Here is a 24,854-nt window from a genome sequence, read left to right as displayed (position 1 = left end):
TCAGTTCTGGCCCTCCTTCACCAGTGTCACACGTGCATTTCTCTGGAGTGAGGTTTAGCAAATCTATGTTTGTAAACCACTTCACAACCTATGAAGGCAAATGCTGTATCGCCTCCTGTCATATGCAAACCTCTTTTGTTCTTTTGTCACTATTTTTTTTAACGTTTCAAGCTCGTTGCTGTAGACCTGTGGTGCTTGGGAGGTGCAAGGAGAGCAGCGTGCTGGGCCAGCCCCTCCGGGCTGGGGAGAAGTGTCCCCCTGGGGATGCAGCGCTCGGGTTTCAGGAACACAATGCTTCGTGCAGCCATGTGTGTGTGCAAAGAGCCAACTGGCTGCAGCTCCCGCCGTGATGCTCGGCTGATTTGGCAGCCGGATTGATTCTGTCGAGTTACAGTATGGGAGTTAAGTCCAGCTTCAAATCCTCTCCCTTACCCGCTCGAGGAACTTGGACGGGGGGAGGGAGGCGGGAAGAAGGAAGGGGGAGCTCTCTGGGGACTTTGTGTCATTATTGGCATGGAAACGTTTTGTGGTTATCAGCAGCAGGGTAGTGGCAAGGGGCTGATTATCTGTCATGTCGTCAGCATAAATAACCAGTGGGCCCCTGAGCAGGGCTCCGCCTTCCGTGATGGCTTCACGTAATCGCTGCAGAACAGTTTAAAAGCAAGAAGTGTGGAAAAACAGCTGGGCTGATCCTGACCCTAACTGATGTTGCCTTTTCTCCCCTCACCAGAAGAGAAATATGTCACTATCCAGCCGTACGCCAGCCAGGGGAAAGACGAGATTGGGTTCGAAAAAGGGGTCACCGTGGAGGTCATCCAAAAGAACCTGGAAGGATGGTGGTACATCAGGTAAAGAAGCTGTGCAACCCACAGAAACTGTGACAATGAGCTTTGCTGATCATTCACTGAATGTTAGGATTTAAATCATTCTGTAGGTGGACAGGGTAGCCCAAATTGTTCATATAATGCCTCTTGAAGAAATGTAAAAAAAAGTCTGGGGTGATAGAATGGTGACTAAAGTAACACTACAGTGTCTGCAAAGGCTGTGGACCATTCCAGTGAGGAAATGCCTTAACTTGCAGTTTTAGAGGTTTTTTTTCCTTACTTCAAGTTAAAAGCCCATATCTGAGTTAAGATCCGTGAGACCTAACAAGGCTTTCTGTTGTATGTAATTTTAATGTGTTTCCAGTATAAGAGTTAGTCTGCAACCTATTTAAATCTATTTATAGCAATGCTGAAAGGCTGATTGTGATCTCTTGAGCTGTTTGGGGCAGGTAGTGCTACTTTCAGGGATATGAGATCAGTTTGCTGGCTATAGCCCTTGTGCAAGCTTACCCATGGTTTCAGCTAATTTGCTTTGATTTTTATCTGTCTACATTGGATATTCCTAATGTAGAGGGGCTGCATTCCAAGGCCAAGTGAAGTTGTTATTGTATAGCAAATTTTGCTATGTGGTTGGAACTGTGATCCTAGCAGAGTTTTAAGAATCTCCTTTGTAAATGCTTATGGGGAGACTGTAAGTTAGATGCTGTCTCAGTGATGTAGGGTGTCAGGATGAGCATTTGATGAGAGCTTTCTTCATCTAGGTTCACACAGCATTTAGGTTTTAGTGCTCTTCTGTTTTTCTGCCCCTCTTCTTGTATCTGCATGTGAACCTCTCAGTGCTGTGACATACCATTTCTCTTCAAACAAGATGTGATACAACGGTGCAGAACATCTCATATAATCATCCTTTTCCATTCAACCTGTAATTATAGTGATTTCTTCCTCTTACCCTCCCCAAGTTATAGCTTGCTTCTGTTTGGATGCTGCTTGATTTATTGGCTATGGATGAGGACTGTGAAAGTGCTGACTGAAGCAGTTGTTTTTCTTGATTTGCCTTACTTAGAAGGAAAAAATATCAGTTTTCTATCTAATGATCCCATGGAACAAATAAGCTAATAAAGATAGCAGTGGAGCCAGGAAGGCACTCTAGATAGGAGGAGCTCAAAAATGCCTGGGTTTGGTCAGGTCACATTTTTTTCTCCTTTAATTTAATTATCTAGTGAAATGGAATCCAAAGTTTCAGATAGGGGAATTGAGCACATAGGTTTTTCTGAGAGGAGAACCATTGCAAGACACCTCTAGTTATTTTTTTTATTTCATTTCTGCAGTGTAGCCTGGTTACTACTGTAGGTTTCCCTCTGCCATACTAGCACTCCTACAATTAGTTGAATTTTTTCTCCCCTTTTTCTCACACACTTCTTGGGAGTCACATTTTTCTATACAACAGGAGTGCCTTCTGGAGCATGAAGGCACTTGCTGCAGTGGTTTCCATGACATCTTCACTCATGGCAATCTGCTGGAAGAAGAAGTGGATACCCCAGCCACCCCATGATAGTTGGGGATTGAAGCATGTGCTTGGCTTTTTTGGAAGAGGCATTTTGATTTGAGAAACCCCTCTTCTTGTTGGAAGATGTTAATTACTCCCTGTATGTGTGACAAGTATATGGGGTGCCAGCTGCACTCCTCTCTGCTGCTTTGGAGCACGGTTCTACTTTCCTCCTGGAGGATTAAACTCTTAGAAACAGAGGTTTTTTCCAATGGGCAGCACTTCAAGAAATGTTGATGATGCTTTCCATCCCTGGAAGCTGGTCCTGTGCAGCCTGGGTGGCTGATCTGCAGCTTGCTGTGCTGTTCATTACATGGGAACTGCCCTGAATGCTGTTAGGTACCCCTCAGAAAAGGACAGAAATGTGCTTCTCTGAGTACTGAGTGCCTTGGAAGGAGCAGCTCCTCCTCTTGTGTGTGTGAGGGGAGGGAGCAGGAGGAGAATGCAGTCAAACCCTGGGCTGGAAAACAGACTGAACACATTTCAATGTGTAGAGAGAAAAAAAAAAAAAATCCGGTAGTTTGTAAATGGAATCCACCTTAAAGGCATTAGCTTGTTCCACCTTAAAGATGTAATTTCTCCAAATTCTTGGCTATGTGCTGATCCTCATTTCCTGTCCTTCTTTTTCTTTTCTTTCTTTTTTTTTTTTTTTTCTTTTTTTCTTTTTTTTTTTTTTTTTATTTCCCTAGTTTGCTTCCCTCTGGAGTAATTCCAATACTCTGGAGCTGGAAAGCAGATGTGACTCTCAGACTTACAGAGGCACTTCTGACTTTTTTTAACATTCCTATGGTTTTAATCCATTTTTTCCTTCATGTAATATAAACAGGGAGAGTTTTGGAAGTATGAAGGAGCCAAATCACTGCACCTAATTCTGAGACCCTCCCAATTCAATACTGTACAAGCTAGAGGCAATCACACAGTGGATGCTGTGTATCTTTCCAAAGTCAAATCAAGTTAGTACCAGGTTGCTGCTACTTGTTAGTCTCCATGCATAACAGAAAGCTTAGAGCTCTTGGGATGCTTTGCTTTGACATCAGAATCATTGGAAAAACTTGTCACTAAACTCCCTGAGCAGGAGAGATCCTACACCTTTACCTTCATGTGTGACAGAAGGCAAGTATGCAAGGAGAAGCAGAATCTCTAGTATCCTGCCTGGTCTAGGTGGGTGAGGAGGAAAAGGCAGGATTTTGGACAGAAAGATCCTTGTAGGCATTGACAGAATTGTATTTGCTTTTATACAGGAAGAGTAGTAAAGAAGTCTAGAGAATCAAATCTACAATGCATTTTCCTGTTCTCCCTGTAATGTCCCAGTGCCATTCTCAAGTGTGGGATGTCATGAGGCAGAGCAGATGAGCTTTGATGCAGAAATCTCACTGGAAACCTCAGAATCCAAATGTCATGACAAAGATGCTCACCTGCCAGGAAATTAATTGCTCATTTCCCATGTGCCCCAGATCCTTCCTCTGCTGTCTAATGAGGCTCACTTTTCAATAAAGAGCCTTAGAGTTCTACTGCTTTAACCCTTGTATTTCCTGCAGATTTCCTGAGCACCAGGATTTTAATGATGATGATACTCGGCTTTCTCACAGTTCACGTGCCTGCTTTGGGTATCTTGAGAAATTAGAGAGAATGTTTTCAGTGACTCTCACTGTAGCAAGTTAAGGTTTCATTAGGGAAAGCAGAGTTCATCCACGTGGTCCTCCCTGGAGTCTGATTGTAATCTGAAATCCCTGCTGAGGTGTTAGGAATGGCAAGAGTTAGGAAAAAAAAATCTTCCCTAAAGCCCAGTTTAGAAGAATTACCTCAGTTTGAAGTGTAGCATGATCAGCTCAGGATGGTGTTTCAGGAACACGTACTGGATTCAGGTGTCTGTTCACATTTCCCAGTTTATTTCTTCAAATTGCCTGTAGCTTGTTCAGGAAAATGAGTCTCCATCCAAGCCATTTTTCCTCAGACAAATTGTTTCTTGATCTTGCAGTGCTGCTAGAAGAAGCTGCAGTGGTTTAAGGCTCCTACATGCTCCATGGCAGCAAGCTGCTCATGTGGAACTGGGAATTATGGAAGGAGGGCCAGTGTTCTTTGTAGTTTCAGGGGGGGAGACTTGCACAACAATCTTAAACTGCAGGTACAGGTGCTCTGTACAAGGTGCTGTACACCCTTATTTTAGCCCGTTTTCAATCTGAGTTTCCACTAGGAAGTTTAAAAATTATTAAAATATTTTACTTACTAGTTTGCTTTTTTGCTGTGTGAGAAAGCACTAAGTTTGCCTAGCACTGTCTAGGGGAGGCATAATACAAACTCTTTACCTTGTGTGCAACTATTTATTGTCCAGAGAGACTCCTTCCTTAGGATGATTAGTGGCTTTCATCTACGCAGTTCACTGCTGGCTCAACTGGCTTTGATATGTCTAATCAATGCATAATAAATGAGTACAGACTACAAAATTTTGTCAGAGAACTGCAAATTTTGTTTGATGTTTTCATCCATCATTTTTGCTTTAGCTGTTCTACCTGAAATGCATTAGAAAGCTGTGTATGATGTGATGGTGTTTCCTTTGCCTCTCCAGGTATCTGGGCAAAGAAGGCTGGGCCCCAGCTTCATATCTGAAGAAGGCTAAAGATGATCTTCCATCTAGGAAAAAGAACTTAACTGGGCCAGTGGAAATCATAGGAAACATCATGGAGATCAGTAACCTGCTGAACAAGAAATCAGCTACTGACAAGGAAGCTCAAGTAGAAAACGAGTCTGCAGAAACTCACATCACCAAGAAGGAAATCAGTTTGCCCATCCTGTGCAATGACTCTAATGGCAATGCTATGATGACTCCAGACAAGCAGGCTTCCAAACTGGCCCAGGGATCCCCAGCCATAGCAAGGATAGCACCACAAAGAGCTCAAATAAGTAAGGCATTAAAGTAGTCTGGGTTTTCACAGGCTTGCAATGAATTCTTGTTCTCTACCTTTCAGGGCTGGCATTGCCTGCTAAGGTCCCACATGTCCTGGCCTTACAGCCAAGTCCACACAAACAGACCATTGCATAGCCTGTAGATGCATCAAGAGCAACTCAGAATGTGGTCCTTCACTAGTAGTGATAAAATTTAACTTCACTTTATACACAGGCTGTCTGGTGGTGCTTTATCTTAGCCTGCATGTGTTTACTTTGGTAATTTTTCCATAGAATACTTTTTTTTTTTTTCCTTTTGAACACTCTAAAATGTGCCCTTCTACCCCAGAAATGTAGATGATGTGATAACATGTTCAAGTTGAGGAGACCACCTGTGTCTTGTCTTGCATTTGTTCTGCTGTTTTCCTGGGGACAAGTTGCTATGGTGTTTTTACTACTTCATCTGCAAAATGCAGATGCTGATGCTATTCTGTGAAAGGAATGGCAAAATTATAGGCAAGAGAACAATGTGAGTGTTTAGTGAATTACTTCTACTGCTGGGGGTGGGGAGAAACAGGTATTAGCCAGTCCTTTGTTGGCCAGTGTGCAATGGAGCTGGTGAGTTCCAGTAGAATATACAATGCACTGCTTTCTGGCAGTGATTTTCTCTTAAATTTGCTGGCTTAGCAGAGATGAATAGGTAAGCCTCCTTGGTATTTCTAATATACCCTCATAGTTTCCTTTCTTCTTTCATAGAGATGCCTTAAATATTGCAAATACTCATTTCTATTCTCTCACTGTGTAACAGCAGAGAGCTGCTGCAAAATGTGTTTAGCAGTACTTGTGAAGTTAAATAAACTCTCTCTGTTCCATTTCCTGCTCAGGTTCTCCAAATCTAAGAACAAGGCCACCGCCACGAAGAGAGTCCAGTTTGGTGTGTATTGGTTTATGGTTTATCTTAGCAGTGGGTAGGTGTCTGGGTGCTTTGTGAGACTTCATGCAGCTGTACAAGGTGGGAGGGATCCTTTATTTACATGCCTGTTCATTTCATTGTTTAAGTGTTGAGCAGACCTCAGGGCATCCTAATGATAAATCATGTTTTCTGTTATTCAGAATGTTGCCCCAACTAATCAAGTCTGAAGAGAGAGTAGGATAAAGCTGCTGTGTTCTGAGCATGAACATTAAAACATGTTTGGCTGTCTCAGAAGGTTTAAATATCTTCTGGGTGTCTTTAGCCCAGACTGAAATTTCTGACCTTCTTTTGTCTTAAGCAACTGGGAATGTGTCCCCTTCCTTCCATTGCTGCCCCCTGAGGTGGCTGAGCTTCACTCTTGTGCACGTTTAAACCTTGTAGAAGGATGTGTGCTACAGGAACGAGACCCCCTATGATTTCATATCCCCAAAGCTGGAATCCTGGAAGTTTGTACCAATTTGAGGTTAGAACTGTCATTTTCAATAGGAACTAGTCAGTAGTGTATTTATACAAAAAGTCATGCTAATAGCTTGTTTATCTAGGCAATACATAGTGTTTAATCTTCTGTGTACCCTTTATGAGCCATATGCGACTTGTAATTTTTCTGTCACCAGAGAGGCTTCTTAACAAACTACATGAATAGCATATTAGCATTTTCTTCCTATTTTTCTTTGCATTATTTTCAAATAGAGCTTGTTTTGGCAAGACTATGACACTTAATCCCATGCTAAAAATAACACTAATATTATATGTGAAACCCTGAGCAAATCTGCTGTTTTCAATTATCTTCTTTTAATCCAAACCATCCTATTATCTGAAGGCATTTTATTATGCTGTGCTTCTGCTGTATTTCAGCATTTATAGTGCAGAAACATCCAATTATAACATTTAGACATGGTTCCTAAGGTGCAGAGATGCATTCTCTGTGAAATGCCACATGCTGTGCGTGATGAAACATCAACTGTTAGTTACAGAAAGGATATCATAGAAATAGAAGAGCAAGAGAATAAAGCACACTATGTGATATGCCCTTCTCCCATTGATGGCTCAGGATCATTTTGTGTCTTTGTCTGTCCTGTGTTTGCCTGTGGATGCTCTGACCTGTGGTTCTTTCACAGAACTCTAAGTAGTGAAGTGTAGAAGCTGTGCAGCTTCCCCTAGCTGCCCTGCAGATGAGCACTGTGCTCATCTGAAAAGCTTTCAATATTGAAAGTCCTGAAAGGACCCTTTTCCCATTTATCACCTTAAAAAATAATTGTAGCAAATTCTAAAATGTGGCACCTTAATGTAAAGGCACTTAGCTTTTAGAGGAGTTTGATATGCTGCCAGAATGGCTGTAAATAGCCACATCCCACTCATCATAGAGCCTTTACTAAGGTTGTGTTGGGACTGAGTAGAGGTGTTCTGGGGAGGAACTGGAATGGTTTTGATCAAGCAGTAAAGTCCTTCCCTTCTAGCACTTTAGTTGGGCAAAGCTAGGGGAATCTATGGTATTATCCTTGTTTCTTGCTACAAGAGATGCCCATTAGCAATATCCTTCACTAATTCAGATTGTTTAAAAAGTCCAGCAGCAGGTATGGAGCGGCAATTCATTTGGATTACATTTTAAGATAGTGTATTTAATGATAGGCAGAATCTGTTAGGGGTCTGTTGCAACGCAATTTTCTGCAATTGCGGCATGTTATCCAGAGCTGGGTCTTTCTGGACAAAATCTGAGCATAAATGGGCTGCTCTTAGTGTGACTGCAGTGGCAGTTCACACTTCATCACCCACAAGTACAAAATTTTATTGTTCAGGTAAAGATTATTACAGTTTTAATAGTTAGTGAAGGTGGCATGAACAGTGCATATGTTGAAAGGCTTTTCTCTTTTAGTCCAGATCAATACATCAGCTCCTGCTTTGGAGAACTGAGCAGTTAGTGTTAGGAAGTAGCACAGGAAGAAGGAAGAGTCTTAGTGAATGAATAAAAGCAATTCTTTTTCACACTGCTGTTTAGCTGACTGTTTCTTTGGTTTAAATGAACAACGCATCCTATTTGCCATAGGGTTTTCAGTTACCCAAGCCACCAGAGCCACCCTCCGTGGAAGTGGAATATTACACCATTGCTGAATTCCAGTCATGCATCTCTGATGGCATAAGCTTTCGTGGAGGACAAAAAGCAGAGGTGAGCCTTTTCCAGTGTATCTGGGAAAATTGTAATATTTATCTGTTGCATGGGAGTGGATTGGAAGGGGAGGAGTGGGAAGCACTGAGTTGAGATTTTTGCCTAAGTAACATGTTCCTTGTTACCTCTTAGGTTATCGAAAAGAATTCTGGTGGTTGGTGGTATGTGCAGATTGGAGAGAAGGAAGGATGGGCTCCAGCATCTTACATTGACAAGAGAAAGAAACCGAATTTGAACAGAAGAACCAGTACTTTAACCCGCCCAAAGGTTCCTCCCCCGGCACCTCCCAGTAAAGCAAAGGACTCTGAAGAAGGAACAACTCCTGGAGCAGTTTCTTCAGGCGATACCCAGGATTCTCCCCACAAGCTGAAATATGAAGAGCCCGAGTATGATGTACCTGCCTTTGGCTTTGACACGGAGTGTGAAGTGAGTGAAAGTCACCATGAAGAGGGCACTCCTGAAAAACGACTGTTTCAGCCCCTCAAGCCCTCACCTGTGTCATCGCTTCAGAAAGCTAAGTTCAAAGTAGGAGAGTCTTCAGAAGAAGTTGCTCATGAAGAAGAAACCATCTATGAGAACGAGGGGTTCAGGCGTTATGTGGAAGATGCTTTGTCCAACAAGGAATCTAGTGGGGATTCTGATTCTCAGAAAAGCTCGTCTCTGTCCCTGATCCAAAGGAATTCCCCATGTTCCAGCTCTCCTAAATCATCACTCGCGAAGCTCAAGACAGACAAAAACATCCAACCTGATCTTGGAAAATGTCACTATTCCAGGAGTGAGGAGACAAAACCAAGATCAGCTTCAGATGTCGGCTTACGTAGTGTGCCAAGAACCAGCGTGAAGAAAGATCCTGGGCAGAGTCCTTCCATCAGAGCAAAGCCAATTGTTAGGCCCAAACCCTTCCTGAACAAGGCAGACTCTCAGAGCCAAGAAAAGATGGATATTAGCACTTTAAGGCGTCAGTTGAGGCCAACTGGGCAGCTCAGAGGTGGACTCAAAGGTTCAAGAAGTGAAGAGTCCGCGAGCCCGCCCCGCACAGCTTCTGAGAACCAGGATGACCCTGTTCGGAGAAGCTCGGCTGATCTCATCACAGCTCCTTCCCATGGCGTCTTCTGCTCCAGCCATACTGCCAAAACTGAGCAAGAAAATGACTCCAGATGTTTCTATGTGACCACTGACTCATACCAAAAGGTACAGGATTCTGAAATTTGCTTCCCAGCAGGAGTAGAAGTGGAAGTGCTGGAAAAGCAAGCCAGTGGATGGTGGTACCTGAAGTATGGAGACATGGAAGGCTGGGCTCCTTCCCATTATTTGGCTCTCCCTGATAACCAGCGAGAAACTACATCAGCAGAGACTGATCCATCTTTTGCCAGGAACAGGAAAAATGAAAACAAGTCGAACAGTTTAGAGAAGATAGAGAAGAGGGTTCAGGCTTTGAACACCATCAACCAGAGCAAACGTGCAACACCACCCATCCCAAGCAAACCTCCTGGTGGCTTTTCAAAAGCATCAGGACCAGTTAAAATGAGAAATGGTGTGAGGCAGCTCGCTGTCCGCCCGCAGTCAGTGTTTGTGTCTCCACCACCAAAGGATAACAACCTGTCATGCTCCTTGCGCAGAAACGAGTCTTTAACAACTACAGATCAACTTAGGACCATCCGTCGGAATTCCTCCTTCAGCAACGCGTGGTCACAGCCTGGTGACACAAAGGGAAAGCAGCCAGAGCGGCTGGGCACAGAGAGCTCTGAGACCACCTCCAACCTCCCCACACAGAGGAATGGGATCCCTGTGTCCACAGTCAGGCCAAAGCCCATTGAGAAATCCCAGTTCATCCACAACAATCTCAAGGACATCTATGTTTCCATTGCAGACTACGAAGGGGATGAGGAGACTGTGGGGTTTCAGGAAGGTGTCTGCATGGAGGTCCTCGAAAGGAACCCAAACGGCTGGTGGTACTGCCAGATAATGAATGGCGTGAAGCCATTCAAAGGCTGGGTGCCCTCAAATTATTTGGAGAAAAAGAACTAATGTTGCAATATCTTTAACCTCCCTAATTTATACTGTTCCTGCTGTGTACATGTGGAAAAAACAATTACTACACAAAAAGATGTTTTCCTGTGCTCCAGTTTGTACAAAGGAGTCTATATGAGGACAAATCTGCCATGTTCTGGAGAGGTTTGTGGGGTTTACATGTAAACAACTACAAGGAAGATGCAGCATAGTCAAATGCCTTTTTGTGAAGTTGTTAATAATCTTGTATGTCTAACAGGGTATGACATCCCATCCTTCCCATTATTGATAAGAAACCAAATGTGTGCCTTTTGTGAGAGAAATACACATGCATCTACCTGGGGAGTTCTGTGCCAAACTGTTTTACAATCTTGGCTCCCTTTCTCCTCATTTTTGTCAATACATGGAGTACCCAAGAATTTTGAATGCTTTTCCACAACTTACAGTGAGAAGCAAATGAAAGTTTCTGAAACACAGAGGGACTCTAATCCTTTGGAGATGTTCACTTTTTTTTTTTTTAATTATTTTTTTATAACTATACTCAACAGTTGGTAGGTCCAGAGTTGGAGCCTTTTCATCGTGGAGAGTTTTGGTCTCTGACTTCAGTGTTGTTACAGTTAACTCACCGGAAAAGGCCATCAGGTGGTGTGGGTTGAGGGATTTTTGTTTCCTTTCATTCTGTCTTGTTCTTTGAGTTGGGATTTCAGGTGTTCAATGGCAGTGATGCCTACTGGTGCTTCTAAAAACAAACCTACAAACCCCTTGCTTAAACACATCTGTTACTGTGTAGGCTTCATGTTTGCTTCTGTGCCTGACTCCTGCCAGGTGACACTGGTTGATTCTCTTCCCAGAGTTGGGTTTCTCAAAAGTTGTCAAAGTCGACAAAGTCCCTTAAAACACTAAAGACAAAGCTGTCAGGTGTGTTAATTCTTGTTTTGCCCTCTTGTCCAAATCCAAGGGTGCACTGACTGCTGGTAAGACCCACCAAGATATTAATGAGAAAAATTTGTAACCTTCTGCAACATCGGTGTTTACAATGAGTGGGAAAAAAAAAAGCCATCAAACTCAGTCTGCACATAATTTGTATATTTTGGGGGAATTGCTTTTGTGTTTTGTTTTTGTCTTTTCTGTGCATTCTGGGTTTACTGTATTTTCTTTGTGTATGTCTGGTTTTATGAGAAAAGACTTAAAACTGAAGTAGGAGCCAAATATGTGTTTCTGTTCCCACTTGAATCCAAAGAGTACATTTGTACTGGAAGGTGGGCCTGGGCTTCTCAGGCTCAGAGATTTAATATCAAAGCAATTTGGTCCACAACAGTCTAACCAGGAATCTGCCTCTTCAGTTCTGTTTGCCTTTCGTAACTCACATTTTGAAATGTGGCACATGGTGTGGGTGGTGTGGGAAATTGAAAAGGTACCCATTGGAAGAGGCTAGGAATATGGAGTTATTAGTTAGGTAGCCTTGTACCATAAAGATAACTTACTAAATCCCTACTGTGTTTAAGGAAGTCATGCTTGGGGGTTTTCTTTAATGGCCTTGTTAATCACTCAAGATCAATATCTAATTCCTTTAAATAATAAGCAGCATTGTAAATCTGTTCTAAGGGAGGGTGGGGGGGCCAGAAGACCATTTCACTACTGTTTTACACAAAGCATCACATGTCCTTTTTTCCACCAGAGTTTAATACTGATTAGGTTTGGAAGTTAAAAGTTATAAAGGCTTCAAAATAGCTGGTATCAAGGGGCTGAGTAAAACAGCACAAGTCCATATGTTACTGGGGATGTTTCACTGCCAAAAAAAAATTAAGAAATTTATACGTTGTTCTTGTCTTTTTCCTTTTTTTCCCTTTTCCCTTTTTTTTTTCTTTCTGTTTCTGTGTGTGCTTTGGGGGTTTTATTAATTTCCATAATAACACTGAGAGAGTTGCCTACAGCTAATGTGGCTGATGTCCTTTCAGTAGCTGAAACAACATCCAGGTGCCACAACTACAGGCTGCAAACAGTGCTGTGGTTTGAGCAGCTCTCTGCGTGCAGGTGGGGAGGGGAGGCTGTTTGTTTGGGATCCCTTTAAATTGTGGTGGCAGGAGAAGGAGGTGTAACTGCACAACAGCTCATATCCCAGTGCGGGGTCCTCTTTGTACCTTAATGTCTCGCTATACAATGTGTAAGTGTATGTCCAGTTAGCTTCCTCTCACTGGATGTGTATCTGAGACATTGTGGCCCTGTCTCTCATACTTCTCCCCATTTTTAGTTGTACTAATATGGTAGCAGCCATAAAAGACTGCTGGAGCTGTTGTGAGATTATAATAGAAGTATTATATTCTTCTGCTGGACAGTATTAAATAGAGCAATACATAGAGTTATCTGCTAGATTGCAGTACTAATAGTAGTGACTTAGTGATTCGTATTAATGTTATGATTTATTTTAACAATAATGATGCGGAAGTGGTTCATTATTTTGAATTAATGCACTTTAACAATAAAAAGAAACCAAAATGGAAGCCAATGCAGAGAACTAAGTGCATTATTTAAAGGTGCAGTATATAATTATCATTTTCTTGAAGCACATATTTATTAAGAATTAACTTATTATTTAAAATATTCTAAAGTTTTGTTTAAAGACATTCCCACTGGGTCATCTCTTTGGGGGGATGTGAAGCACAGCTCCCAGATCTTCTGCATTGAGCCACTGAATTCTCTGAGTATGGTATGGCCTGACACGAGCCCCTGTCCAAGGAGGGAAGAGTAGCAAGGAGACAGAAGAGCCCAGACTACTGGAAATACTCACATTTGCATCCAGCAAAGCCGAGTCCTGGGCACATCTGAATTGAGGAGTTCCTTGCAGGGTGTGGGATGGCACAGGTGTTTTTGGCAGATGGTTCCAGTGCCTGGTTGCCATGTGCCTTGCATAGGGCTGGCCCCTGTGGATGCAAGTTCTCCGTGAGGCTCAGGTTAGGAGGCTTCAGGATCTGCCTGAGACAGACACCAGTCTGTCCCACGGCTCCTGTTCCATCCTGCTGGCTTGCTTCTTCAGCTCTGGCTTTTGCAGGACAGGGTGGCACAGTGAGGCTGCCTGCAGTACTGCCAGGGTTTTCTCCCGCAGCAGCTCCGTGCCTCAGTTGCTTTATCCCATCCCAAAGGCTTCACACCCTCCTGAGGCGAGGGCAGACCCTGTAGATGGGCTGCAGAGTCACACTTGTGGCCTCCCTCTGCCTTCACCTGTACCAGCAAAAAGGATGGGGTGCACGTGGCCTACTTGGTACCAGAAATTATTGTTGGCCACCACTTGGCATTCTGGCTTCCATCCTGGTGGCAAAGCTTCCATTTGGGCTTCCCTTCACTTGGTAGTTGTTTTGGCTGCTTATGTTTAAAAGGGCACTTTTAAAACAAATACTCCCAATGCGATTTTTTCCACTCTTGTCTTACCATCATCATAGCATCTCTCACCGAGGTGTGATATTTTCAACTGAGAGATAATCAGGACAACAATTATTTTTTCCATCAGCGAGCAGCTAGTTTTGGTTAGTTCTACTGATACCTGGAATAGCAAGCCCTTCACTCTTAGCCATGAAACAGAGGGAAAGGCCTTAAGCTACATCAGAAAAGCTGACTGCAGGGCAGGAAAACCTGGCAGAGTACTCAGAGGACAGTGTAGTGCTAGAAGTGTTTTAGCTCTTTTCTAAAAATGTTAACGTCGCCTTTTATTTACTAAATTTGTCAGAACTGACACTGGATCAAGAGCAATATTTAAATGTAATGTACACCTCAGTGAACACTCAATGCAGAAATCAACAGTACTGTTTAAATTTCTCTTTCTGGTTTATTCCTGAACCAGATTGTTAAGAGGAAGAGTCTGCAGGGCTTGAGCAAAGCCATTTGCAGCTGAAGGGGGCCCTCCTCTGGGTGGAGAGGCAGCTGCTCGTGCTGTCTTACTCTCACCCACTCTGTATTTTTCAAAAAGTCTTCAATTTGGACCAGCAGCAATTCCAAACTCCAATGCCAGAGAACAAAATTAAAGAATGTGAAAATTGTGTCTTGCTGTATACTGCAACTTTAATAATAATGAGCACTTCTGAGTTCGTTATTGAGGTTTATATAATGCCTGAAAAGTTTATTTGCTGGTTTCCCTTGTCTCCCCTTTCAAAACACTTTCTCATAACAGCAAGAGTAATGCATTTTGTTAGGAGCCCTTCCCCATGGGAGGCAATTCCTTTTCATTGTTTTAGCTGTCACCCCATGCAATGGGTGAGTGTAGTCCTATGTGCCAGTCCTTTGCAAGCCACACCTCTCAAGATAAGAGATGATGGGCACATGTTGGGGTACTTACCTGATGTGTCAACAGGAAGTTTTTATATTGATGTATTCAATAGTAGCAAATACACAGTAAGGAAAGATTGTTTCACAGCTAGACTCGACAAAATAGAAATTCACATCTGCATGGGTATAGCTAAAAAATGCATTTTTTCCCTCGTGGATATGTACCCCAAAGACCCCTTCCATTATGATGCTATAAAGTTGGACGAAGGCATTATATAATTGTTTTCATCACTTTCAGATCTTAATGAATCATATTTTATTGTAATATATATTCATTGCTTTCCTCAGTTAAAAAGAAAGTTACTGCTTTTATCTTATATGAAAAACAAGGGAATTTGATAAAGCATTCATTATTTTCATATTACTAGTATTAACAGAATAGAACTAGGACTATTTAATTTTAGATCTTCATAGCTAGCTTGTTAATAACTCATATTTTCCTGTGTTGTATCCTACTATTTTTTCTATTTTTTCCCAAATATTCTGCATTCTTGAGAAAAAGCAAATCCAATGAGTGGATAAGTGCAATATTCATAGAATAAACAGGCCCCTCATCCAGGACTTGGAGTGGAACGTGCAGTGTGAAATGTTTGCAATTCTCTATTCATGCACTCTTAGGGAAGGCGAAATGCAGGGGAGGGGGCAACTGGATGAAAACAGGACCCTTGGGTAGGTAGAGACTGACAGCTGGGGTGGCTTGGGTTGGGAAGGGCTGCTTTCCATAAACAAGTATCACCTGTTAAGGATTATGCAGCATGTTGCCAGGATTATGTACAGAATGTGCATTAACATCCTATTCAATACAGGACTTCTGAGCTATGCTTGAAACACTCCGTATGTCACCCATGCATGATTCTGTCTTCTGGCTTGTCTCTGCTGGTTATGTCCTCTGTTGCACTTCGGATTTGGTGGTAGCTTCAGAAGGGAAAATAATTCTGCTGGTGCAGTCCCAAGTTTGGCTACTTTGTTGTTCCTTGTATTTATTGCAAGAGCTATGTGAATATTATTACAGATCCTTACTTTTCTGTCCTTACTTTTAACCTAAGAAGAAAAAGTCTCCCTTTTATCTGGGTTGATTCTCACCTGCAGAATTTTACAGATGTTTTGGAAATTGATTTCATATGTCTTAGCTTGCAAAGGTGGATCTCTCAGGTCCTAAATAAAGTTGGGCAGAAACTTTGCTCTTCAAAAGAGGTATTGTCTTAAATTCTCTTTGAATGGAAGGAGAACTTCCATCTCTCAAAAACAATGTGACTTTACAGGTAGCAGCAAAATCTACCACCTTTGAAAAACTGGACTATTTTTGTAAGGTGCAAGAGAAATGTGAAAACCAGAGCACTTGCCTCTCTGAGCTCTGGAAAGTACATCTCCTGTGGCTCTAGTTCATTACTCTGGAGAGGAGATGTACTTCAGTTTTCTGCTTTATTTTTGTCCTGCTGTTCTTAAGTTTGTCAAAAAGCCTTAATATTACCAGAGACCTTTGCATTCAAACAGAAAAATGGAATTCTGCAGCTGTACCGAAATAGTATCAAACGTGATTTTGGAAAATCTCTAATACTTTACCAATTAGGAGTCTGGTTTTGAGGAACCAACTTAATTATTTCACACTCTTGTCTAAATTGGCAAGAAGCCCACGAGCATCAGTAGAGTTAACACTGACAGAAAACCCTTGTGGGTGCTCAGCATGGACCGTTCTCAGCACAAGCAAGCTCTGTGCACTCTGTTCCTGCACCTGCAAAGGGTGCACAGGACTGCTTAGCCTTGGTGCTGCTCTGCCATGATCCACTGTGCTGCAAACCTTGCAGCTCTTTCAAACCAGCTGGAGCTTTGCTGCTATTTGCTGGTGCTTTTCCGTCACCAGCAGCTCCTTCTCTGTCAGCTTCAGGTGCTGTTTAGCCACGTAGTGAAGTGCTGTGTATCAGTGCAGTGTTTGATAGCTGCCAACAGTACAAGTATGATGGTTTGAGCATATGTTTGTCTAAGTTATTTTGTTTTCATTTGCTTTTTGTTGCTTGCTAGAAGCAGGGACCAGCACTGCGACGATGCATGGGGAATGTGTCCGCACACTTGAACTGTTTGATGGCCTCTGCTAACGCTGCCCAGTGCTTGTGTTGCTCTTCCTCTCTGCTGCTCAGTAGTCATGTCTGTTGTGTGTGTCTGTAATTTTCAAATAAAGTACTGTACGTAAGGCTGGATCCAGAAGCCCCCAGTCAGCTGACTCTGGGTTGGGATGTGGGTTGCTGTTGCTGCTTTTCCTCCTCCATCTTAGACCCAATTTGGAGCAAAGCACAGGTGTCTGTAAAAAGTCACCCATAACTCTACTTTGGGGTGCCAGTTTTGCAGGGTGTGCCAAGGGTGGAACGAGGAGATCTTTCCTCTTGGGTGCCCTTGCATCAGGGCCGGGACTCCGCAGCAATTCCTGGAGCAGAAGCTGCGCCGCACTGCGTGCGGACATGGCTGGCATAGTCACAACAAATTAGTTTCCCCCATTTTATATTGTCAGGGCTGGGCTGGTCCCATCTACTATGTTCTTCATTTGTTCTTGCATCAAGGTAGTGTTGATTTTGAGTTGGAGAGTGCAATTTTTTTTTTTTTTTTTTTCGTGTTTGGTTTTTTTAATAAATAAATTTGGGTTAAAGCTTCACACTGGCGTTTTACAGACCTGTTCTTGTCAGCATAAGCCACTACTGTCCTGAGTTGAGACTCCTGTTTGTTACTGAATTAAAATTATGGGAATTATGTTGATCATTTGGAAAGAAATTAGAAAAAAAAATAGAAGTAATAATATTGGCAGGGGGAGAGATAGATAAAATATGAGGAAAAAGATGTTTCTAATATGGCCATGAATTATTTGGTCTGACACTGCAGGTGCTTTCTCTGTATATGTGGTTTAAATACATCACTGCTCTGTGACAGGATTTTTTGTTATTGAGAAAAGTTGGTTTTTTTCAGTCCCTAATATGCTATGATAATCTGCATCCTGAAGCCACCAGTCCACCAAAAGTAAGAGAATCATAGGTTATATGCCTGTTGTAGTTGAAGCAGTTTGTGTGTCTGGGAGTTTGCATACACAAGGTTCAGTAGGTGGAGTGGGCAGGCATGGCTGTTCCAGACCTGTCCATGTTGGCAGGAACAACCCAGTGCTAGGAATGCTCCTGGAAAAATGCTGGCTTTGGTGACTTTGCCCTGATGCTCAGAGTTATTTGGTTACAATGGTACTTGTCTTGATCCCTGTTTGGTGGAGGAGAAAAACAGGTGGAAGGGAGAATCACTTGGCATTGTAAGAACTTTTTGAAATAGAAAATTTAATATTTAGGTAAATATTTCAGGTTTCTCCAAATATTCCCCATCAAAGTTGTTATTGACTCTGTATTTGATGACTGAAAAGTAAGCAACATGGCAGCATTCTCTGTGCAAACAGTTCTTTTGTGGTTGGAGGGCTTGTTCTTGAACTGCTTGTGGGTCACCAGGGAAGTAGTAATAAATAAACAAAATCCCATCATCACCCTTGGGTGATGACTAGAGGGGCATTGAATTCTCTCCTGACTCTGGGTCCCCCAAACACATTAATTTTGTTTGTTTCTGTCTCCTTATAGCAGGACACAAAAGAATAGTGCAGTCACTGGAACTTAGCCTGTAGCAATTAGTAAACTGGAACAAATAAAAAAGAGAAGAAAAATAAATGGTTTTTTTTTAATTAAGTATTTCAGTGAATAGCTGATTTAACTACTTCCTATCTTGGACTTTCAGGGAGGGAGGGATTTAGTTCTGTTTCCAGTTGCTAGGAAGAACTTTTCTGTGTCATGCTGAACAGGCTTGCTGAAAAGCCTTGCTCATTACTCGTGATGAGCTCAAACCTGGAATATTGCAAAAGCAAAGCGTGTGTAGCATTACAGTGGCCTTTTTGTACTGAGGGTCTGAAGTGAGTGCTGTGGGGTCAGTAGTGTACAGAGTAAGTGCATTTCTGCTGTCTGGCTGACTGGCACATGACATCAGTGCTGTTCTTTTATTGCAGATTTAATTGCAGACAGCAGTGCTTATTACTCTGCTAGCAGTGTGTAGGGAGAATCATGTAAATGAGCCTACTCACTTAGGGCTCAATATCAAATGTCATGTCAAGAGAAGTCCTGCCAGCAGCTTGATTGATTGCTGCTTAGGCTAAAGTTCAGATGCAGGTAACGCCAGGTGGGTGTTGAAAGCAGCTCAGATGGCTGTGTACATCTGTAGCTGTTTCCAGAGCTGTTAATCAGCCCAGATTATCTCTGCAAACCATGGGTAGTGAGTTACTGGGAACCTAAACCTGTTGGTGAAGGAAGGCTGAAATTTGTTGGAGCTGTTGTGCTCTTCTGCATTAGCAGAGCAATGGCACATGTCTGTACTGGAAGCTCCTAGAGAGTTTGCTGTCCCAAAGTTTTAGTTGACCAAAAAAAAAAAAAAAAAAAAGTGGATCTAGGCCTGGTCTAAGTGAAATTTTGCAGTGGATTTCTTGGGTGGTTGATGTTCTTCATGTGACCTTGAAAACTAGATGCTGTTGTCATTTCTGTGTTGGTGTAGAGCTCTGTTTTTTAGTGGCTAGGTGGTGGGAATGTACCTGCTGGGAGCTTGGAATCTTGGGAGAGTATGTCGGTGACCAGAGATAGAGAAATGTGTGGCTGGTCTTAGTGTGTGTGTAGTCAAGTTGGTGACACTTTTTTGTCTTTTTCTTGTTGTGTTTTAAAATTGGGAACCAATTTGTCTGTTCTGCTTTGGAAAAGGTCTAGAAGTTGATGTAGTTTCTGTTGCAGTAAATATGAGAAGGAGTTAGCTGAGAGTTTTTTTGTTTGTTTTTGGGTTTTTTTTAAGAGAGTTTATGGGCAGGAGACCATTTAGTTTGTTTTGGGTTGCAAGTTAAGCTAAGAGAGGAAGAAAATGAGTCTGGGGAAATCCTTTTTTGTCGTAACAGCTTTGGACCATATTTTGTTGTGGCCTCTGATCCAGCTCCACTGAAGGCAGTGGAGTGAATATTGTTGATCATGTAGATGTTAAAGCTTTTGGTCATGAATTAATTCTTAAAGAGGTGACAGGTATCTTGACATTCACAGCATGTCATAACAAATGTGAGCTAGAGACAGAAATACTAACTGACAGAAATACTAGCTCCAAGCATTTTTCAGTTTTTGTTTAATGAACTTGAGATGCTGACCAGTTGGATAAAACTCTACAATGAACAACTCTTGCATGTACAGGTGTGCTCGAGTCTATGAGAGGTTTTCCTAGGAGAGGAAATCATATGCATGATAAAAAAAAATTTAGCTTTCTCAGTCATCCCAGTAAAACTGAAATCCTGGGAAGTGACACTTTCTGTGCTTAACAGTATATTTTGCCATAGCTGGCAAGAGTTACTGTTAATGTGGAATTAGATGTCCTAGTCTGTCTGAACTGGAACAAAACAGATCTTTCTGTGACCAGTCCCTGAGTCTGTGTGTAAGCATTTGTAAAGACTGGATGCAGATTACAGTACTAGTTAACAAAATGAGCAACATTTTCTGTGGGCCAACACAAAAGATATATTAGCAGTGAGGAAAACAGATCTCCTTTTTGCCAAATGACTCTCTAAAATTTCCCTCAGCCTTCAGCACAAATCAGCTGGAACCTGTGAAGATTCAGGTGATGCACATGGTACTGGGGGCCTGTTTCTGTGACTGGGACAACAGAAGTGTGGCTTTATCCCAGAAGAATTGATGAAATCATCATAGTACAGTGTTTTCATTTGCTCTGGATATGACAGTGGTGGGGCGAATGAGTTGTGAAAAGCATAAGATCCCCCTTAATCCAGATTCACAGAATTTATTTGATTGCAGTGCCCAGTCCAGTACTATTTCAGAGTTGTCCTCATGGCTGTGCCCTGTGTGAGATAGGGAATGCACTCAGAGAGGCTGCCCTCCTCTCTGTGCCATGATCAACTGCTTGCTCAGAGAACTGCAAAACAATGTAAAGTCATTGAGGTTTGGGATTTTTCCCTAGAGCAGCATGTTCTAAAGCAGTGAAGTAAAAACAAGTGCTTGTTTTGGAAATTTTAATCATGTCTCTGTCTGTAAAGGTGGAAACTCAGTATGGGTCTCTCAACAGAGAATAAGAAACACCATCTGTCTTGGGCAATTGTGTATGTGAAGATACAGAACAAAGATTTTATTTTACTGTGCCTAAAAGTAGGTCTCAGCATTTCTCTATAGGCATTTGTTAGAACTGTTGTTATTTTGGAACTGAACAGCATTTAATAATTGTTAATCAGGACTGCTCAAAAATTCCAGCAGGAAAGGAAAAGACAATTTGAATTCTGGACACATTGGAGAAGGAGTTGTAAGAAACATAAAATATTGCCAGGTGCTTTATGAACCTAATATTTCTTCTAGGATTATCACAGATCCTTGTGATTGTGTCCTGGCATACACTCATGCTGTGGTACAGTAACTGGTCAGTGACACCTCTTTGCAAAAATTCGGAATCTTGGGTCTGATGGACATGTGTGTATTGGAAAAGATGAGCCTAAAAAGGCCTTGGAGTAGGCTTCAACTGATAAAAGACCTCCTGATTTGCATGTTCCAGATATGCTGAAATAACTTGCCTCAAGGCTTCAGCTCCTTCCAGGCATCTGCCATCACCCACCCTGGCAGCTCATAGGTGCCACAGTCTGACAGGTGGAGGGGGGTGGCAAATATTAGTGGAAAGGGAAATTCAGGATGCCTGCTGTCACTGCTCTTCCTGCTCCTCAGCCATGCCTGAAGTCAGAGCTCTGCTGGGCCAGAGCAGGACCAGACCCTTGGCACAGTGTTTGCCATGTCCCACAGGGCTCTGCCAAGCACACTGAGTGATCTTTGCTGACCTGGGTGCTGCTGCCCAGCCAGGATGCTCCCCCTCCCTGGGTGCAGGACCCTGGGAGCTTGTGAGGGACTGCCAGAATTTGAGAAGTGTTTTCTCAGAGATATTACAAGTTCTTGCAATATATGAACCTCTAATGTTTTCAAAGACTCAGGCAGAAAGGACTTGCTAACCAAACTGTACCTGTCATCTCCCAGTTCATTGATTGCTTGGACCAAAGGTGGTGCTAAATCTGATCTTTATCTGTAATATTTATATTTTGTTGAACTTTTTTTTTTTTAAGTGTTTGATAAAACAGTTGCAGTGTCCTTCATACATGAGAAATTTAGTCCCAGCTTGGGACATGTCAAAACTCCCTGGGCTTTCAGGGCCCGGGATTGTTGCCTGTTACCATTTGAGCAGGCTTGCAGTGTTCGGGGGGAGGTGGGAAAAGGGTACTCTATCTTCAAATGCTTGCAGACTGTAAGAATTGACTTGTGATTTGTTTGTTTGTTTGTTGGTATTTTGTTTACAATGCCTCTTATGCCCTAAGGAAAAATAAATTTTTGACCTTTTTAATTGTGATCCAGTTGGTTTGTTCTGTTGGGGTTTTTTTCTTCTAATATTTTCAGTACTGTTTTGATTCCACTTGAATTCCACTGAATTTATCTTTCTCCGAATAACTTGTAAATTGTGTGTTCATGCAATTGCAAATTTCATCTTAGGCTAAATGGATGCAGAACCTTGTCTTGTTCCCTGGCTGAAGTTGTTACTATATGCTGTATTTTTGTATTTTTTCTATTCCACAAAGTTTATGGAAAAGTCACCTGAGCCCTCATGAAGAACTTTAGTCTGTGTTGAGCAAGTTCTTAAGATTTACAGTACTCAAGGAAGGATGTTTTTTGGAGAAGGATAGGATCAAAATAAGAAGAAAAACATACTTTGACAAAAGTAGTCCTTTGGTTCTGTGATTAGAGTTGCTCTGCTAGGTGGGATGAGCTCTGTGTGCAGCCTGCAGAGAAGTGATGCTTGAACATGGGGTACTAAGGTCTGATCCTGCAAGGCTTCTTGGCACTGCTGACTCCTTTTACCTGTCTTTGGGGGTTGGAGGCCCAAATAGCTCAACAAGTAGAAGGTCATTGCTGTGCAAAACAGCAGATGGGTAAAACTGAAGTTTCTGGTAATGGATCCCCTCTCCTTATGCAGGGACATCACTTGGGGATGCCAAAGGCAGTGGATTAGGGGATATATTGGGTGAGGAGGTTATAACAAGGGATGTAATACAGAGGGCTAACAAGGTTGTTTTTTAGCTCTTCAGTTCCCAGCCTGACTGCAGATGTGCCTCTGTGCTGGCACATTGGTGGGTGGTGCACAAGGAGTCCAGTTTGGACACTCCAGCTCTCTGAAGGATGCCAGGAATTGAATCTGATGCAGCACACAGTCCTGGGCTCAAACAAGTGTGACTGGAAACTGCCCCCTCTTCCTTTGTGCTGAGTGAGCCAACCAGCTTGAAAGGGTTTTTTTGGGCTGGTGCAATCACTATTTACTGATGTGTCCCCTTGTACACTGTAACTTACGGTTAACTGCTCACCTCTTGCCCATTTTTCTCGGAGAACCACTACCAGAATTGTGCTGCACTCGACTGATTTTTTTCTGGTCCTACTTTAGTGTATTTGGGGTTTGTTAAAATCGATCTCGGGAGGAGCGGCGGCTGAGCCGGGCTGGGCACTGGGCACCAGGTGGCGATGCCGGACCAGCGCTGCAGCTCCTGGACCACTTTTGGGCATCCTCCCGCTCACCTTCCTCCGCCTCCTCTCGGCCCCGCAGCCGGGACAGCCCGGCAGCAGCGGCGGGGCTGCCCGGCTCGGGAGGCTCAGTTCTGCACCACAGCCGGTCTTGGTGCACAGCAGTTTGGCGAAATAGGGAAATTACAGCTCTGGTTTGGATGTGGTGAGGGAGGGCAGGGCAGGGTGACTCCAGCGATGCTCAGCAGAGGAGGATGCAAAGTCACTGGGGCTGTTGCACGTGGCAGCTGCATGAGGGGCTGCACAGCCTGAGGCTGGCAGGGGGGAAGCCTGGTGGTGTGCCATGGTCCCTCTTGCTGGTGCTGAGCTCACAGCATTAGCACTTCACTCATCCTAGCCTGTGGCAGTGCTTGGGCTCAGCGTGCTCAGCAGGTCGGTGCTGCCAGTTTCTAGGGCGTTCTGTGTTGTACAATGCTGTCCCTTGCTCCTGAGGGAGTGAGGAGGCTTTCCAGACCCACTAGAGGTCCTCCTGTCCCAGGGAAAGCAGGAGCTGGAACAGCTCTTGGAGGGCAGCATGCAGCTGTGCAGACTTGCCTTGTCCCAACAGCGCATCTCCTCAGGCTGGTGCTGGAGAAAGCTGGGTTGGAGAAGTGGTTTTGCTTTACCCAGCCTGGAATGTTTCAGGCTACTGAGGAATTGTTAGAGTAGAATGGCTTCAACTGGAGAGGCTGAGGACACCACTCCTGGGATGTCCCAGGCCCTTGGCAGATGGAGCACCCACGCTGAGGGAGAAGATGCCACCTCAAATATGTCATGCAAGAGCATGATCCAGATAGTCTCATCTACTGAATAGTTAAACAAAGAAATGAGGAGAAAAATCTCACATTTGTTATATTGTAGGTGTGCTCCTGAGCAGATACCTGCAGCAGAGGATTGGGTTTTGAGGGAACTGGCGTGATCTCTGGAGAATCCAAATTCCCTTTGGGTCCTTGTGTCCCTTGCTACATACTCAGGAAGCATCTGCATCTTACCTCAGCATCTCGCTAGGCCAGAGCTCAGACTGTCAGTGGGCCTTCTCAGCATGTTGCCCACTTCAGGGCTAGGATGTTACTGCCTCCTCCTAGGCTGAGCAGAATGTCCTGGGTTTCCTCACAGCACAAGTTCTTCCTTGTGCTGGTGGAGGATGCTTTTTTGTGGAAGAGACTGTAAACAAGGCAGTGAGAGTAAAGAAGCCTTGACTTCTCTCTAGGGAGGGCTTGAAGAGGCTCAGGAGTGTGGGGCCTAAGCTTTCAGGAATGATGTTAGCCCTTGCTTTTACCTCTGTGCCTTCCTTTATTCCTTATGTGTGTGGTGCCTGCCCAAGGGGATATTGATATCCACCTCCCAATGCCCTCCCATCCTCAGGAACTAAAGGAAAGCCTGAATTCTCTCCACCCAGCTCTCCCTAAGCAAGAGGCTCTCATGCCACCCTTGCTTTTTACCTCAGCCTCTCACTGTGCTGGCCATTGTGTTTTGCTGCTTTTATGAAGTGGGAAATACTCAGCCACCCATGCTG

The 24,854-nt window shown here is 43.2% G+C and overlaps 1 protein-coding gene across 8 annotated transcripts in view; it reads left to right on the top strand.

Annotated features, from left to right (window-relative positions):
- Positions 1-22,139, top strand: part of SH3PXD2A (SH3 and PX domains 2A) — a 246,473-nt gene extending 224,334 nt beyond the window's left edge. For 7 of the 8 annotated variants that reach the window (XM_021536306.2, XM_021536308.3, XM_021536304.2 and 4 more), the window contains 5 exons: positions 731-848; positions 4,937-5,271; positions 6,138-6,187; positions 8,271-8,390; positions 8,523-22,139. In XM_021536306.2, the coding sequence (XP_021391981.2) occupies positions 731-848; positions 4,937-5,271; positions 6,138-6,187; positions 8,271-8,390; positions 8,523-10,418 (2,519 nt within the window). In that variant the 3' untranslated portion in view covers positions 10,419-22,139. The remainder of the gene's footprint in view (positions 1-730; positions 849-4,936; positions 5,272-6,137; positions 6,188-8,270; positions 8,391-8,522) is intronic. The other variant, XM_021536305.2, reaches the window with a different exon arrangement.
- Positions 22,140-24,854: the final 2,715 nt, after the last annotated feature.

The sequence above is a fragment of the Lonchura striata genome, chromosome 7, assembly GCF_046129695.1.
Source record: "Lonchura striata isolate bLonStr1 chromosome 7, bLonStr1.mat, whole genome shotgun sequence".
Classification (NCBI taxonomy): domain Eukaryota; kingdom Metazoa; phylum Chordata; class Aves; order Passeriformes; family Estrildidae; genus Lonchura; species Lonchura striata.
Note: the sequence above shows the minus strand (reverse complement) of the source record. Positions and strands in the feature narration are given on the sequence as shown.